Source organism: Zeugodacus cucurbitae, chromosome 4 (assembly GCF_028554725.1).
Source record: "Zeugodacus cucurbitae isolate PBARC_wt_2022May chromosome 4, idZeuCucr1.2, whole genome shotgun sequence".
NCBI lineage: Eukaryota > Metazoa > Arthropoda > Insecta > Diptera > Tephritidae > Zeugodacus > Zeugodacus cucurbitae.
The window spans coordinates 45,311,128-45,330,004 of NC_071669.1; the positions used below are offsets into that span (position 1 = coordinate 45,311,128).

General features: G+C 36.7%; 1 protein-coding gene across 1 annotated transcript; it reads left to right on the plus strand.

The window, feature by feature from the left end:
• Positions 1 to 3,300: 3,300 nt before the first annotated feature.
• LOC105221066 (forkhead box protein biniou) lies at positions 3,301 to 12,063 on the plus strand. The gene is made up of 4 exons (XM_011197726.3): positions 3,301 to 4,776; positions 9,809 to 10,082; positions 10,146 to 10,539; positions 11,512 to 12,063. The coding sequence occupies exons 1-4, from the start codon at positions 3,725 to 3,727 to the stop codon at positions 11,781 to 11,783; spliced, it is 1,992 nt and encodes a 663-aa protein (XP_011196028.2). The 5' UTR covers positions 3,301 to 3,724; the 3' UTR covers positions 11,784 to 12,063.
• Positions 12,064 to 18,877: the final 6,814 nt, after the last annotated feature.

Genomic DNA, 18,877 nt, shown 5'->3' on the forward strand with positions numbered 1-18,877 from the left:
TGTAAACAAAACTCCGCCCCTCAACGCACCGTCGCGGCAATTCTCGGAATATATGTACTTGTATGTATATCTGTATATATGTACATCGGCATAGTAGCTGCCGAACGTTCAATTGAAATGTTTCGCTTTGGCATTTGCCTTGCTTGTTAGTGCGCATTGTTTTTGTTGCTATTCTCGTCATCGTTGTTGTTGTTGCGACAATTTCACTCTGCCGATTGCGCGCTTTATGTTGTAGCGATCAAAATGACAGTCGCATGCGTTTATCTTCACGTTCGCTTCGCCGGTGCCGATCAATTTGGGGGACGACGACAGCCGTGTTGTTGAGTGGCAGGCCACAGCGCTGCCAGCCTCAATGACAGCAGCCAATGCTGTGACGTTGTTGTTGTTGCAATGGCAGCGAATGGCAGCAATGGCGTTTGCTTTTGCTCCAAATGGTCGGAGCGTTGTTCTTCACATCCGCTAAACCTGTTTGCGTTCCACACGATCAGCGGCGGCCTCAATTAATGGCTCGTTTGCCACTCGTCGCTGTACTCAATCAACAGGCCATTAATCGTGGGCTTGGCAATAATTGGTCTCACGTCGTGGCAATGGAACCGGTATTATTGTGGTTTTTGAGTTGCAACTTCTTATTGTACAACACATACACATACATATGTACATACTCGTACATATTCGAAAATTTATTAATAAAATCTGTTGTTCTGGTGATTAGTGAATCTACGGTTCCATGAAGTAAATTCAGGAGATTAACGAGCTGAGATTATGTTTTTGAAGGTGAATAGTTATAAAAATCCTTTTAATCGATGTTTTGTCTATTTTTTTTCTAAGGCTCCAGTCGCCTTCGATATGTTTATAGAATTTGTATAAAAACTAAAAACATTAAATTGTCTGATCGGAAGCAACATTTTTTCTTTGACAACAGGTGTTCTTTGGTACCATGTTAGAGTTGCTAATGTAAATGGGCGAAATCTAACACATAAAGTGAAAGTTGGCACAGGAGTTAACTGAAAGGGCATATTTGGACAAATTTATTTATCTTGCAAACTACCAAAGCTATATAGACCAGACTTACTAGACACATTTCCAACTAACCCATTATACACCATGAAAATTGATGAAATTGGGTTGTGTTGAAAACTAATAAAAATGTGTTAACACTCTAAAGATAGTAAAGTAGGGCTGTACTTAGATTGGTATAAAAATGGAAAATGGGCGTGGCATCAACCATTTTTGGGAATAAATCATATATCAAGAACTTCTCGAAAAATGTCCACGATATTTGGTACATAATATTTCCTTGTCACCCTGATATTATGGATGGAAAGTGGGTGAAATCGATTAACAAGACGTACAAACCCATATAATAAACTTTTGAATTCGAAAATATAAACTAAATTACAAAGCAATGAAGATATAAAAATAAAACATTGCACAAATAAAAAAAAGAATAAATTGGACAATATATTTTCAAAGCTCTGTTTATCGAAAATGACGAAATATTAGTCACCGATTAGTAATTTCTTGCCGAAAATATTGGTAAATCTGTCAGATAGTTTATAGAAATTCGGAAGGAGTATTTTATTATAATAGTTATAGTTATTTTATTATAATAGAAAAGTTTGGAATCGAGTCATTACTTCCCCTAGCTCCCTAATACAAACATCCGGCCGACGTTATACCGTAGATATTAGTTATATAATATGTAAGATATCTTATCTAAAGCTGAGCGTATAATTTTGGATATATTGTAGCTTGGTTAGTCCTCATAGACTATATAATCATTTCTATTATTCTAGTGGACTTTATGCCGAATATGTGGATCAATTGGTCAAATTGTGTGTGTTATATAATAAAATTAAATAAATAAATTGCTGTAGTATAAACTGTTCGACAACTCCCGAAGCCCTTCCTTACTTGTCATACCATTAAACATGTTCTATATCAATTTTCGATCGATCAGTGAAAATAATGCTAGCACCTATTTCTCCAGAAGAGCAGCTGGATTAATTAAGCTATTAATTATTCTAAATTTCTGTACATACGTAAACTGTATATTTATACTCTCGCAACAAAAGTTGCTAAGAGAGTATTATAGTTTTGTCCACATAACGGTTGTTTGTAAGTCCTAAAACTAAACGAGTTAGATATAAGGTTATATATACCAAAGTGATCAGGGTGACGAGTAAAGTTCAAATCCGGATGTCTGTCTGTCCGTCTGTCCGTCCGTGCAAGCTGTAACTTGAGTAAAAATTGAGATATCTTAATGAAACTTGGAACACGTGTTCCTTGGCACCATAAGAACGTTAAGTTCGAAGATGGAAATGGACGGAATCGGACCACTGCCACGCCCACAAAATGGCGATAACCAAAAACACATAAAGAGCTATAACTAAGACATAAATAGAGTTATGAAAATAATATTTGGAACATAGGAATGGTGGAAACCATCTCAGACTTATCAAAACCAAATAAACATAAATGCGTTTAGCTGCAGTTGAACAAGATCAAAATTACGGTTACTGTGCCATAGAGGGTATAATTCGTTGACTTCTAATATAAAGTATTTTTTAGGCTAACGTTGAGTTAAATGCATAGAATTCAAAGAAATTGATGTGAACTCAACAAATTTTCAATCGTTGTTTTATAGCTTCGGCACCTACACATGAATTCCTGTTTCAGTTTTTTTTAATCGTTGGCCATCAAAAGTTTTGGATAATTTTACAAACATACATATGTGGCTGATGCTTTGGTACGATCAGATACACTTTCATATATTCATTACATATGCGTATATATGTGTATCATATGTATTTCGATGATAACACACACGTGCAGTTAGTTTCCTTCTTGGACGTCGCTTTACACAATCCTCTGAACAAATCGCTGCCCAAAATAAAAGGGCGAACATGTGTTAGCCCTATACAAACAAGTAATAGCAACAACAACAACTACTACAATATCCAAGCGATCGCCACTTGAACGCGCTTCAGAGAGATACATACATACACACAGATATGCACATACATACACATATGTATCTATAGAGATGTAATTAGTATTGTAGAATAGCACCGTACATATTGTATTTTATGCTCTTATTTGCCAGCCAAATGTAAACAAAAGACTTCGATGTGGGAGAAGCGTCGCCACCATCAACGCCGTTGACGGCGTCGCCACCGCTACTGGTACCACAGTACTGGCACCGAAATGCAGCACTTCCACAGCGGTGCCTCAGCGCCTATAGCGCCTCCGAGTGTGTTTGCTTGTGCGCGCTGCGACTGCGGAAAGGATGTGTGTACTCAGCAAACCGAGCGCCGATCGCCGAACGCTGGCGCGGCTGGCGTAATTGGAGCGTAACTAGTGCAAAGATTTTTTGGTTAAGAAGCATTCCTCACTAGATTCAGTTGATCGAGAATAGCGAAAGAGAAAAGTACCGAATCGCGTGAAGACAATGAATGGTGGAACCTCGCTTACATGAAAAGTACAAAGTGAAAGAAAATATATTTTATTAAAAAAAAAAAAAGTGAAGTTAGCTGATTAAAAATTATAAGAAACATATTCAGACGTACAAACATAGCTCAGCTCATCAGTGTATAAACATAAGAGATAAAATTTAACTAAAAGAGCTGAAAGTGAAAAATAAAAATTATTTCAAAGTTCCGTTAAATTTCCGCCCGCCTTTGTCGTGTGCATAAAAAAGTCAACTCATATAAATGAAAATAAAATGATTAAAAGCGAAGAAATTATGGATTCCAATGGACATGCGACCGGCCACAATGGCTTACATCACAGCACACATTTACCTCATCACAACAGCATATACCGCAATCTGCCATCGAACATCATATCCACGACAAATTTTACGCCACTCGCGTATGGCGATCAAAGCGCCATGCTGCGCATGCCACAGGAGTCGCCTGAACTGCAGGAGGAGAAACCCGATCTCAATTATATCAATCGCAAATACTACGCAACTATGATGACACAGCAGCAACCGGTGCATGTCTCGGAGGCTGGGTCCTATGGCCTCACATCATTGCACACTATGTGTGCCTCACCGCATCCGAACAGTGAGAATGACATTGGCATGCTGATGCCGTTATCACCCAATTCATCACCACACAATGAGGGTGGTCTCAAAGTGCCGCTGTCGGATGCATCGGAACTGCAGCATTATGCCGCCACACAGAATCGCGTCATCGCCTCGAAAATGGTGGATCTGAATTCACATTATACACCAACTATCAAGTATTGCTCGAGCAATACGATTTTCAATACGTCCGAGTATTTGCCGCACAGCGAGAGTGAGCAGCCGCCACCGCCGTCCGCAATACCTGTGTCTGCTGCGGCCAGCTCAAGTGATATTATGACACAATCCCTGCAACATATGCAAAATGTCGGTGTCGGCGGCATGTCATCAGTGGCAAGCGCGTCGTCGACACCGTCGGGTGTTATAACCAGTTCGCATAGCGTTTCGGGTCAATTATGTTCCACCACCGACACAATGTCCTATTCGAATAATTCCTCACCGGCTAAGTCGGTGCATAGCACTCAAAGTGAAGCTGGTCAACAGCAAAAGCAGCAGCAACAATCACAACAACAGTCGAACTCGTCATCGTCACAGGAGCTTACACCGCCTGATACGACGAAAAAATCCGGCGCCCGTCGCCCTGAGAAACCCGCATTAAGTTATATAAACATGATTGCGATGGCAATTAAGGAGTCGCCAACGGGGAAGCTAACGCTTAGTGAAATCTACAGCTTTCTGCAGAAAAGGTAAGCGAATACAAATGCACTTCATTGAGGTATTCAGGAGCTAGCGATCAGAAATATTCAAGGCAATAGATTGAGTTGATTACCATAAATTCTGTTGGAGTCTTAGTTTCGTTTTGCTTCAGTTTTTTAAGCGTTAAAATCTGCATTATATAGTACATGAAATAAGCTAATATGTATTTGAGATCACTTTTCTTCCTGTACTCTGATAAGTTCTGCGGGATAATTCCATTGAAGGATGCACTGTTGAATCGAACAAGTAGCTAGTATAAATAAATTAGCATTTTGCCAATTTAATAGGTAAGGTTACCTCTAATGTTAAATTAAACTGAAAAGTTTTGTGTTTTCATCAGTAAATTCATTGTCAGGAGAGATTGGTTGAAACATTTCCTACCAGTTATATGGAGAATCGAAAAGGTTTGATAGTTCAACAGATTATTCTACTAACTGTTCGATTTTCAATATTTCTAAGCTAACTTCCAACTAGTCTGAAGACTATACTTTTTATACGATGATGCCCTATGAGTTTTAAATAGTTAGAATTCAAACTAAAATATACCGGTTCCAAACTAGTACAAAATAGACACAAAATAGTTCGATAAATTTATGGACTAAGCTAGAAATTTTGGATCAACTGTAGTGAAGTAAACCCCGAAAAGTTAATAGCTTAAAGCTATCAAATAAAATAAATCAAACTTGAACAAGTTTGGTATTTTCGGACTGATTAATTATCTTTTTATACTCTCGCAACAAATGTTGTTAAAGAGAGTATTATAGTTTTGTTCACATAACGGTTGTTTGTAACGCCCAAAGCTAAACGAGTTAGATATAGGGTTATATATACCAAAGTGATCACGGTGAAGAGTTCAAATCCGAATGTCTGTCTGTCCGTCCGTCCGTCTGTGCAAGCTGTAACTTGAGTAAAAATTAAGATATTTTGATGAAACTTGGCACACTTATTTCTTGGCACCTAAAATTTGGTATGAAGGATCGCACTATGAAGAGGCATATTTGGATGTAATTTTTTTGGGGAAGTGGGCGTGACCCTGCCTCCTACTAAGCTTTTTGTACATATTTCGCAAACCAATAGAGCTATATAAACCAAACTTTCTGCAGTCGTTTTTTTTAAACACTTCCTAATACAGTCCAAAAATGAAAGAAATCGAATCATAACCACGCCCACCTCCCATACAAAAGTAAGGTTGAAAATTACTAAAAGTGGGTTAACTCATTAACGAAAAACGTCAGAAACACTAAATTTCACATAAGAAATGGCAGATGAAAGCTGCACTCAGATTTTTTTTACAAAATGGAAAATGGGCGTGGCGTCGCCCACTTATGGGTCAAAAACCATATCTCAGGAACTACTCGACCGATTTCAATGAAACTTGGTTTGTAATAGTTTCCTTACATCCCAATGATATGTTGTGAAAATGGGCCAAATCGCTTCACAATCACGCCAACTTCCTATATACCAGAACTTTGAAGACAATCTGAATCGTTTACTTTACAATTATAAAGTAAGCACTAGTGAAGATATCGGTGCAGAACTTTGCACAAATACTATGTTAATAGTGTGGTAGCCCCACTCTAAAAATCGCCGAAATCGGACCATAGGTTTTTAAGGCCCCATGTATCGAACACGAGGACCTCGGTTCTTACTTGTTTGAAATTATTGTTATGGACTGCATTGTAATTTTTCTGACTAGGTTATTTTTTAACGCTTTGAACATTCATAGAAAATAGATAAATGAACGTCCAATGACCTCTCATTTAAGACCTGTTCAAAGAAAGCTTTCGCTTTGGTCCTGATGCTTGCTGATAACTAGTATTTATTATTGCATTTTTTGTATTTTCCTACTCTTGTATATCTCTCATAGAAAGTAGAAAGCGGTCAGCGGTTGTGTGGGTAAAAGTCTATCCAAATACTGAGTTTTCAAGGTGTTGTAAAATACTTTAAAATCACCTTAGTTTAGAATTTTGCTATATAGTAAATGATTTACGGCGAAGGAACATAGAGGAACTCAATATACTATTTTTTTGTTTCAATTGGGTAAATGAAAGTATTCTGTTGAGTTGGCATTCAGAATAAAGTTCTAAGGTAAGCTTGAAGGATGCTCCTTTCTTGGGATATTAGCGTTCACAGATTGCGTCCTATTTGAATTGGTGAAAGCGGTGTTTCAAACCTGACACCATTTGTCCTACTACTGTAAAGATGTATTATCCAAGTATTATTCTGTTGTGGGAAAGCTATTATCTGTGGTCATAAGTTATAAAACCTAATATTTATTAATTAGAGAACCTAACCACATATACATATGTATATATTTTTTCGGAAGACTTTAAACTCATGTAACCTCTTAAAGTTTTCATTTTACTTTTAAAATGTAACATACCCACAATTGAATTAGAACATTTGCGTAGAAGTCAAATATTATAGGACACAACTCGGCTGTGTCTTAAGTTATTGTTGTTATTTTAGCATCGGCAGATAATTTCTTAAATGATTTCTAAAAATTACAGTTACCGAAAAGGGGTTGGAGGGTCTAAGCATAAGGATGAACTTACTTGACTTTTGTTGACTCAGCGGAAATGAATACATATGTACGTATTTACAGTTATTAAAATTATTAGTCACAACAAAATAAATAAACTGGAAGTGGACACACACGTAAAATCGTTTGGAGCAAAGTGGCACCCACGGTGTTTGTGACAACCCCAAAATGTTTACACTAAAAACAACAATACCAGCAACAACATGCAACATTACTGAAAGCGCGCAATTTACATAAACATTTATTTATTGATTTTGTTAAAACTATCGTTTCTTTTTATTTTTTATTTTAAATTGCGTAAACATTTGAGTAACTGGCGGCGCACAGAACGACTTGGTGGATATCCCTCAACGCACGCAATGGCACCGACCAATACATGAATACATACAGACGACTTGGCTTTTTGGCTTCACTTTAATTTCAGCAATATGAGAATTTTTAATAACTTTCGAGTATCCATTTAGCTTAGCGTGTGATTTGTTGCGAGCACTTGTGCGCCTCCCTGGTGTCAACGACAGGCACGCCGAAGTAATCAAAGCTTCAAATTCGGACCCACTCAGGTTTCTTTGAAAAATAAGCTCAACGCTAAGCTTAAATTTCAATTAGGGCGCCAATCAAAAAAATTTTGGAAGTGTGTTTGAGTGTATGTATGTATTTGAAGAGAAGGTCTATTTTTTAAAGAGGATTATATAATTATTTATTTGCTTCACACCAATGCGTCTTTTAAATGAGTTTGTACTGTTCCACCATGTCATATGACATACACAGTTAGATACTTTTCAAGTGATTTGGAAGAAGTGTTTGAAATACAGTATCCTTAACTTATCACTTACAAAGTGCTCTTCAACACAATTATGGATTTTAAACATATTTGTTTTTTTTTTTTTTTTTAATCTTACGAGCAGCTGACCAGAACGGCTTAAAATTTTAATACAAATTTTAGAAGTCTTAAATTTAGATATTTTAAAATAATTTGTAATATAACAAGTAAGGAAAGGCTAAGTTCGGGTGCAACCGAACATTTTATACTCTCGCTATTTATTGATATATTTTTATTAAGATAACACACAATTTGACCCAATTTGAAAATCCTATAATTATAAAGTTACACTATTGGAAGAAAAATAAATTAAGATACCTGAGAGATTTACCGAAATTTTCGGTCAAAAAATACCGTGGGGCACAAATTTTTCACAAGTGATGTCACAGATCATATACATTATTTGTGTAAAATTTTATTTCGCTATCTTCATTGGTTTCTTATGTATATATTATAAAGTGAAGGAATAAGATGGAGTTCAAAATTGAGTTACATGGGAAGTTGTCGTGGTTGTGAACCGATTTCATCCATTTTCCTCACAGGTCATCAGGGTGTCAAGAAAATATTATATACCGAATTTCATTCGAATCGGTCGAGTAGTTCCTGAGATATGATTTTTGACCCATAAGTGGGCGATGACACGCCCATTTTCCATTTTGTAAAAAAATCTGAGTGCTGCTTCCTTCTGTAATCTCTTCTGTAAAATGACGTCTGACGTCTTTTGTTATATATACAAAAAACCAATTAGGGGCGGGGCCACGCCCACTTCTCCAAAAAAATTACATCCAAATATGCCCCTTCCTAGTGCGATCCTTTGTTCCAAATTTTATTTCCGTAGCTTAATTTATGGCTAAGTTATGACACTTTATGTGTTTTCGGTTTTCGCCATTTTGTGGGCGTGGCAGCGGTCCGATTTTGCCCATTTTCGAAAGCAACCCTGAACATGTGTTCCAAGTTTCATCAAGATATCTCAATTTTTAGTCAAGTTATCCGTTGCACGGACGGACGGACGGACGGACGGACAGACAGACATTCGGATTTTGACTCGTCTCGTCACCCTGATCATTTTGATATATATGACACTATATCTAACTCGACACTATATTTAATAACCGTTATGTGAACAAAACTATAATACTCTCTTAGCAACTTTTGTTGCGAGAGTATAAAAATGTAGTTTTAAATACGATGACTGTCGCCCGTACGGTCTTCTAACCTCAAATCCCTTAAAAAAACACTACAAACATTGCACTGAATATTTTTAATATTTTCAACAAACAAATATTTTCGATGACCTTAAAAGAGACTCTCCTCTCTTATCCTCGTTTTTTAAGTGTGTTTTTCGTAGTAATAATACATGACTTGGATCATTAGGTTAGGTTAAGTTAGATTAGGTTAAAGGGTTTGACCCCACTTGAACAGGTAAAGGCAATCCTTTGTGATGCCGCAAACTCCTCAAAACGACAGAAACGATGACGACAAAGCGCTTTGAGCCTTTCACGAATTTGTTCCGGCACTAATTTGTAATTGGGTCAGTACAGCTGGTTCTCCGAAGTTTGTCCTGCCAAGCTGTTTTATATGACTTAGTTTATGGAAGTAGTGGAAATGGAAAAAGTTTACTCGAATAAATCTATATAATAAATTTGTATTATCATTTCAGATTCGAATTCTTTCGCGGTCCATATGTAGGTTGGAAGAACTCGGTGAGGCATAATCTTAGCCTGAATGAGTGCTTCAAAAAGTTGCCGAAGAGCATGAGTGTGGGTAAGCCGGGAAAGGGTAATTACTGGACCATCGAACAGAACTCCGCTTATATGTTTGAGGATGAAGCCAGTTTGCGTAGACGGCCACGCGGTTATCGATCGAAGCTGAAAGTGAAACCTTATCCGAACGCAAATGGGTTTTACACAACTTCCTCCTATGATCCTAGCATGGTAAGCACATGACATGGATACATAAAAACCAGTATGAAAAACACTTCTTCTTTTTTTCAACAGGACAACGCCAATTTCTATACCACACAACCGTATGCTCCCTATGACTACGCCACGAGCAGTGCTGCCGCTGCAGCACCATTCACAGATTCCTGGAATTCACACGCTGCCCATACACAGACCCTGCCACAGTATTCAAATATAGCCGCCGCCTCATCTGTGTTGCATGGTAACAACAACAACAGCGCCACACCGCCACTGGCGCACACACTCAGCCCCTCGGCGTTGGTGAGCGGCTCGGGCAGTCCCTCGCATTCGGCGGCGCTTCAAAGTTCGAATCCGGGTTTGGATTACGCGACAGCTTCCATGGTGGCCGCCAATTATCCATACGCCAGTACGGCTGGTGGTGGTGGCGTCGTAGGAGGTGGCGCTAGCGCCGCATACAGCCTTGATAACGGTAAGTTGTGAGAGCAACGCTAAAGTGCGATTATTTAATGTGAATTTGACGATTAAGTCGTCGGTTAAGTATTCCACACACATGACAAGTGCTGCAACTTCATGGCGATCGCGTCAATCAAATTTCTAGAATGCATCTTAAGCGCCAGTGAGAATCATAAAATTGTTGTAGATGTCTCTGAGTGTCTTAGTTTTGAAGAAGCTTAAGATTGATGGTGCGGATTTGTAAGATTTTATGATCTGCATGTGTTGGCGCAGTAAGCCGGGGTTGTTAGTAATCACACTTTGTGCAACACACATGGAGATAAATATATATGGCTGAGGGCATTTAACTGTAATCTGCATATGTACATTTGTGTGATCTGACATCCAAATGTGAATTGTTTTAATACTTGACAACTCTTTTTTGATGTAGCCGAGTTTCGGATGTGGCAACTTTTAATTCTTCTATATATATACTGAAAAAAAAATATATATATTTTCGGATTTCTGTCGAGCGATTGACTTTTTCAAATTTGCAAGCGGAAGGATATCGCATGGATTTAAATAATGCGTTGTTATGATAAAAGATCAAATCGGCCCATTAATTCTTAATGGGAGAATCTCGTGATCGCTTGCTCTTGGCCAGGTAGTTGATAGTATCATCCTTCTTTGGAGCAGGATCGCCTTGTGAAGTTTACTCTTTTCACCCTTTTGTGGTATCTGCTATATACCAGTTGACCCATGTTTTAACTCCTTCAGACATTGGTCTCAGCTTTCTCGTGTTCAATATTTCATACAGTATAAGAACCAAGCGATCTTTGTACACTGTCTTAGTTATCTCACGTACCACTAATCGGTCATCTGCCAATACAAGAATGTGGATTTCTCGAACCGCCCTCGTATTTATATTTTTACATAAACACAAATATTCGTAATTTTCAATCCAAACTATTTTATTTACACCTCTTTCTCTTCTCTCTTACGATTACAGGCTTGCGCTCAATGACTCTCTCGCACATGCACCAACATCAACAGCAACAACATCATCATTCAGCGATGACACCACCACCGCCACCGCTGCCGCCCAGCTCCACATCCATGGGCAATTCTGCGCTCATTGATCGAAAGCCCATCTTCTTACCCTCGATGACGCCACCCTCATCTGGACCCATGTCTACGCCGCCGCTGCATCACCAGCATTTGGTGGGGAGCAACAATGGCGGTGGTGGTGGCTATTATGAGCACATAAAGTTCTCAAATTGATAGTTGAGTTAGTAAAATTAAATAAATCTATTTTAGTTATATACATATGTACATATGTTTGTATGTATGCATTTAGCGCTTGTGGCCGCACCAATGACAAAGCACCAAATAATCCCTGAAAGGGTAAACTATATTTAATTGAACAGTTAAATACTTTTATTTTATTTTATTTTATTTTATTTGTTTGTGAAAAGAATTTAATTTTTTAAGTGCAGAATAATAAGTTTTATAGTTAAAATTTAAACATAATAAGTATGTATAAAGTCTTAAATAAAATGTAAGGGATGGAAATCAGTCGTTTAATATTTAGAGTACTTCAAACTAACTCCATCTTTTATAAGGAAATTGCTTCAAAGAAGCTATCACCAGCCAGAAATTTATCATGGACCCTGGCAATTTTTTATACTCTTGCAACAAAAGTTGCTAAGAGAGTATTATAGTTTTGTTCACATAACGGTTGTTTGTAAGTCACAAACTAAACGAGTAGCTATAAGCTATAGCTTATATATCAAAATGATCAGGATGACGAAACGAGGATACGTATCCCATTACACACCATAAACATTGATAAAATGGGATAATAGCCTCCCATGCAAAGGTGGAAAATTACTAAAAGTGCGTTAACTCACTAACGGAAAACGTCAGAAACACTAAATTTTACAGAAGAAATAACAGAAGGAAGCTGCATTCAGATTTATGACACTTGTGGGTCAAAAACCATATCTCAAGAACTACTCGACCGATTACAATGAAATTCGGTACATAATACTTTCTTGACATCCTGATAACACGGATGGAAAATTGGCGAAATCGGTTAACAACCACGACTACTTTTCATATAACTCAATTTTGAATTCCATCTGATTCCTTCACTTTATAATGTATATATACTCGTAAGGAACCAATGAAGATAGCGGAATGCGGATTTAGCAGTATTTGATCCCACATAACTAATTATAGGTTTTTCAAAAATACGGTGGGCTTTATTGAACATATATTGGTTAATATGTGAGATATCTTAGCGAAATGAAGTGATCGTATAGTCTTGGATATAGATTACCTTGGTGGTGAAAATGAAATGGGTTCAGGAATTACCTCAGCCCTCATATACTATATATGATTATTTTCGTTTTTCTATTGGACTTTTTGGCAAATACATGGGTCAAATTGTGTGCTGTCTTAATAAAACTATAGCAATAAATTGCGAAAGTATAAAATGTTCGGTTGCACCCGAACTTAGCCTTTCCTTACTTGTGGTTACTACTATTATCTCCGTCCCAGTTTAAAAAATCGAACTGCTAAAACTAATCAATTTGAACGGTTCGTTAACTTAAGGATCTAATTTTGGTCTAATTTTGAAAATGTATTCTAGGCGCAATAATCGAAAATTTCGTCTTCAAACTTTATAAACATGCATTTAAGTGTAAAAAAATATAACGACTGTTTGATTTCAAAGGCAACTACAACGTCAAATCTGCGGAAACAAATTTAGAGGAGACGGTTATTCTAGTAGCGAGTGCTATTTAAAGCAAAATAAAAAAACGGCACCTTCATCTAAATAAGATTTGGTAGTAAAGTATGTAAGTTTTTAGCTTTACATCATTTTTCTGAGTTCTTAAAAAGTTCTAAGTTTTCACTTAAAAAATTAAAATAATAACAATACTAGTTTAATGAACAATGTGTCTATCAAACATTTAAAGCATTGAAGTTTATACATACTACATGCGATTATTCCCGAGTTCCATTTGAGTTTCGTTGCCGAGCCCAAGTTTTGAGTGTTGGAGCTGACGGACTCGAATGCTACAGTCCTATCCGTACATATAAATACTTTTACACTATTGTATAAATCGAATAATGTTTTTAGAACCTAACATCAACTTTAAGACCAAATTATTTAGAATTTTGATAATACTAGACTGGCTCAGCTCATCCCTTCAATATAAACTAGTGAAATAATTGTCTAGGAATATTAATGGAACAGTTTTGATAACAAATGAAATATACCCTGACCTTCATTTAGAATTCTGACTGCTAAAATAAAATTTTGGACATTTTGTAGATAGGATTAGCTTAACTACAGGACTAAACTAAAACTTAATAGTCTAATAATTTGCACCTGAGGCCAAAAGGAAAGTCTAATCCATGAATGTACAGTCGGCGTCGAGTAATACGAAAGCTCCTTCGTGCGAAAGCCCAATTATACGAATGCAGTATTGCATGCACTAATGGCTCTATAATATGAATAAGGGAGAATTTTACCGTTCGGTATTACCAAAACACTTATTTTCTATCTGTAAGCTGTATTCTTTCGATTTGCTTTGTTTTTCTTTCTCTTTTTTCAATCTGTAAATAATATTTTTGGAGTACGATTTGTGAATTTTTAATGTGGTTGATGCCAAATATCACTCCACGGATGCAACCCATAGATCAGAATGCAATTCGACTTTTAAAACTGCATTACCGCAGCAATATATTGTCAATGGTTGTGATCTCGGTGGAAAGTCTTGAGACGGGCCCCAAACAAACCAATTTATTTAATGCTGTCTCTTTAATTGCAATGTCGTGGAAGAAAATATCCCAAGAATCATTAAAAATGCTTTAAAATAACTTTTAATAAAGACAGTTTCGACGAAGAGGACGATCTTCCACTCTCTATACTTAAGCAATGTGAAGAAATCAGCGTGGCCACAAGCACTTTACGTTCCTAAGGAACGTGATTCCAAATGAAGCATTTAATGACAACGATTTGATTCCTTTGTATAATGAGAATATTGTCGACGATATACTGACATTTAATGACCATCAAGAAGAAACAATAGCTCCAGCCGAATCTCCAAATGTGAATCATGCGGATGCAATTAACTGCTTTCAAACATGTATACAGTAGGCTGTTGAGAATAATATTGATAGTTCCAAAACGCGTTTACTGAGAAGTCTACAAGAAGAAGCTATGCAAAGGAATTTGCAGATAAAAAAATCAGCTCTTATTGACGGAATTTCTGGCAGTCTGATGTTCTATGCTAGTCTACTTTTTTTTACAACCAACATCAGATGCATTTTATTTTGTTATATGTACAAAATCAGTATTTGTTTCGATTTTGATTGTTTTTCCTTTGTATTTTAAGAAAGTAAAAAGAAAATATTTCGTGGAGTTTATACGATTTTTTCAATCTTACGAAAAGGTCTGATATTTTAAATTCGTATTACTGGAGGACGACTGTATTTTATTTACTACCTATACATAATTACGTGATTTGCCTCAACAAATTACGATATGTCCTTACGCTCTTCTATATTGACGACAACAACAACATATCCGGGATGAAATACAAATCAACTATTCTTCTCTAGATGTCGCTGCAAATATCACAAATTTAACTATCCACAAATGTTGCTTTACTTGAACTTTGTTATTTAGTAAATAATCAAAATTAATATTTTTTTCAATAATTAACATGTTTTCAACTGAAATTATATATGTCCTATAAGTATATATTATACTATTTTCGATTAACTATAGTAATTTTTATTCTTATTAATATTTAGAACAGTTTCCATATGATATCTTTATGGAGAATTCAGAAATGCTAGTGCTTTTAGCGCCACCTATGAACAAATAGTTTAGTATAGTTTCAAACCAACTTATTGGAGATTAAATTTGCAGTTGTTAAATGTGTAGTTGTCTTTGCTTAGTTTATATCCAGAAGCGGTTTTGTGTAATCTGCTTTTAGGGTAAACATAGAAACGAAATATAACGCTTAAAATCGATTATTTTGGTTTTAAAGAATAGGAGGAAGAAATAATAAAGGCGCAACCCACACCGTATCAGACAAGAAAATACGTATTGACTAAACCGGTGTGGGTTGAGCCAAAAGCAACATTGTGAGGCGCTACGTCATAAACGAATCGAAATTTTATAGTAAGTGAAAGAAAGTAATTGGATAAACCTACCAGGAGCGCGGCAATCCCAATAGTATCACATTGTTGTGTGAACATATCCACCTTTGGAGGCCACTATTGAACGTATTCCTTTTTCTTCTTCTTCTCCCAAACTGTGGACATGCTTCTACAATGAACAAAGTCATCCCTCTCTTTATTCAAAATAATGAACAGGCACAAACTATGGTACTCTCCATTTCTATCAATCTTAGTCATGGACGACAACATCTCAAACACACAGTATCTCGTTCTCTTCCAGTCTCTAAGGATTTTCCTAGGAGAACAGTAAAATGTAACAGACTAGCTGATAGAGAAACTCAAATTTTTTGGTCACAGAAATAAAAAGCTTAAGGAGAGAATGATGATTTGCGGGGTTTGGAGAAACTCTGGAAGAATATAAAGCGTGGACAATTTCACTTTCTTACATATCGTATATTGCTAAAAGCTCGCATGTCCGATGAAACTCCTGTGGCTGTGGTGAAACGGCACCGCCTCATAGAATTATGTGCCGCGCCATGCATGATGAGCAATACAAAAATTCAGGCGCGATGGACCCATAAGGGTGGCTTCCTGGTCAGCGTCTGTTCACCATATTAGGTGCGGCTATCATCTTGAACTGACCGGTACACATCGCGGCGCACTGGGAGTCTCTTGAAGTGTACCAACAGAAACAATATCTACTGGAGCCTTTTGAGCTGAATACTGTCTGTAAAGTAAATATATAATATGAGAAGAAGATTTTCGCAACCTACTACAATGGCCGAGGATAAACCATTCAACAATTCTGTAATAATTATATTTTATTTTATTAGTAGATCTTTAATATAGACCGTCCTCGGATCATCATATCTCTGCTTGTCATGTTTGAGTTATATTCTCTTGTTAAAGAATTTAGATGTGAAAGCAATAACAAAGTCCAATAAAATACAGAAAAGTGTGTAAATAATGCGTTTCCTGCATTATTTCCATTTGATTATGCCAATCGAGTTGTTTGATTGATTCACTCTACAAATTTTTATGTACAGAAAACTTCTGTAAGAACACATGTACCGAAAATATACTTGTATGCATTTATTTATTTCAAACAACCAATCACTGCTTATAAGAACACAAGTTGACCGCAAAGTGACGCTGATACCCACCCATAAGCATTTAAGCATGATGAACTCAATCCAATTACACTTGTAATTGTCTCACTTTTGTGAACAAATTAAAAACTCGAAAAGTCAAAAGAACCTTCCACGTCCATGCAGATATCCTCGTACAAAAATCACCAAGCGGCATAGCCATTGTCAGCGAAGAGAATAAAAATCGCATCAAAAAGTCGGCGAAGCCGGATCTGCTCATTTGCAAGTCGAAAACCGTTTTGATCTTATCTTCCGCAGCAGCCACAAGCATTGGTGTGGAAGAAAGGACTGCAGCACACAAGCGAGCGCATCCAATTGCAATGGCCAGTGAAGAGACGGCAGCCGGTAGGCAGGATAATTTTGTGCGGGACCGTCAGCCTGCGAAAAATGCACAGTCAAAGGATAATCAGGATTAAATCTCTTTTAAAAGTTAATGTTTATGTACGCACCTACCAAATGAGACGGCAACCGCAGAGCAGCCGCAACCGAACGGCAGCAAATGGAAAATTGTGCGGAAAAGTAATGTGAAAATTATGAAAATATTTACATAAGCGCAGCCGGGAGACTTGCACACACTTGGCAGGACAATTGGTCAAGGCATCGATGCGCATGCATTTGCGACCATTTGACAGCCGCTCGCAGACAATTGCCAATGCCATTCGCATGCATGTGTGTGTGAGTCTGTGTTGAAGCGCATTAAAGCAGTCGGGGTTGCAGTAAATGAAGTGCGGTCCGCATGAGTGGCTTAAGGATGTCATTGGCGATGGCGGTAAGGTAGGTGGCTGGCTTAGTGTGTCATTTGTAAACAAAGTGTAAGCAAAAAGAAACTAATAATAATAAAAATAATAATAATAATGCGTATGATGATTGGCTTTGCAAAAATCAAAAATAAATATTTGATTTGTAAATAAAAAATTTTGCGGTACCCGCACACCAACTATTTATTGCATATTGTTCACAAATTTGCTGAGTGATTAAGACAAATATTTATTTAAATTAATCCTTGGAGAAATTTTGAAAAATTTGCGAAAAATCTCGGAAGGCGCTTTGTGAAGAATTCTAATTATGCTTTGCTGGCTTAATTCTTATAAAAATATTAACAGTTAATAAAGGTTCTGCATTTGTCACACCGTAGTCGAGATTTTTTGATACAATGCAAAAGTATTTAAGGTGAAATGTAAATCTTAAAAATTTTAAGTAAACAAAAAGATATAAAGAGTATTTGAAAATATTTATAGAATAAGGATACAGGTTTTTTGTATATTTCCGATTTTTAATATTTATTATGTTTCCGTATACATTGTTCCATGCTGATGCAAGGGGTATTTACATTCATGCATACTCGTAGCATCCTCATTTTAAATATAAAACGAACTTTTTTTTCTAAATTTAAAAAAATTGGTTTTAAGTTCTGATGAAGTCAGAGAGGAACAGAACGCGTCTTACGTTGTAATATAAAGCAGAATATAGAGGAGTATGATATTCTAGTGTATTTGATGGCAAAAAGTTTAACTATTTGAGCCTGTTAATGATGAGGCATAAAAGTTGAACTATTTTTGTCGATAAAAATCTTTCCAACGAGTTTTTGCTAGAGTTTTGAAAACAGTAAAAATAAGTAAGGAAAGTCTAAAATCGGGTGCAACCGAACATTTTATACGCTGTCATAAAGTCCAATAGAATAAAGAAAATCATCATATATAGCATATGGGGGCTGAGGTAATTCCTGAACCGATTTCACTCATTTTCACCACCAAGGTACACCTTATCCAAGCCTATATGCTCACTTAATTTCTAATATATCTCACATATTAACCGATATATGCGGAATAAAGCCCACCGACCAGTTATGACCAGATTTTAACGATTTTTGGTACAGATACATACTATTACAAGAAAAAAATCCCTCTGAATTATATTAAAATATCTGAGAGATTTACCGATATTTTCCATGAAAAATTATCCTTAGGCAATGAGTTTTCCATATTCGATATCCAGGGCTTTGAAAAGTTATAGTCTGATTTCGACAAG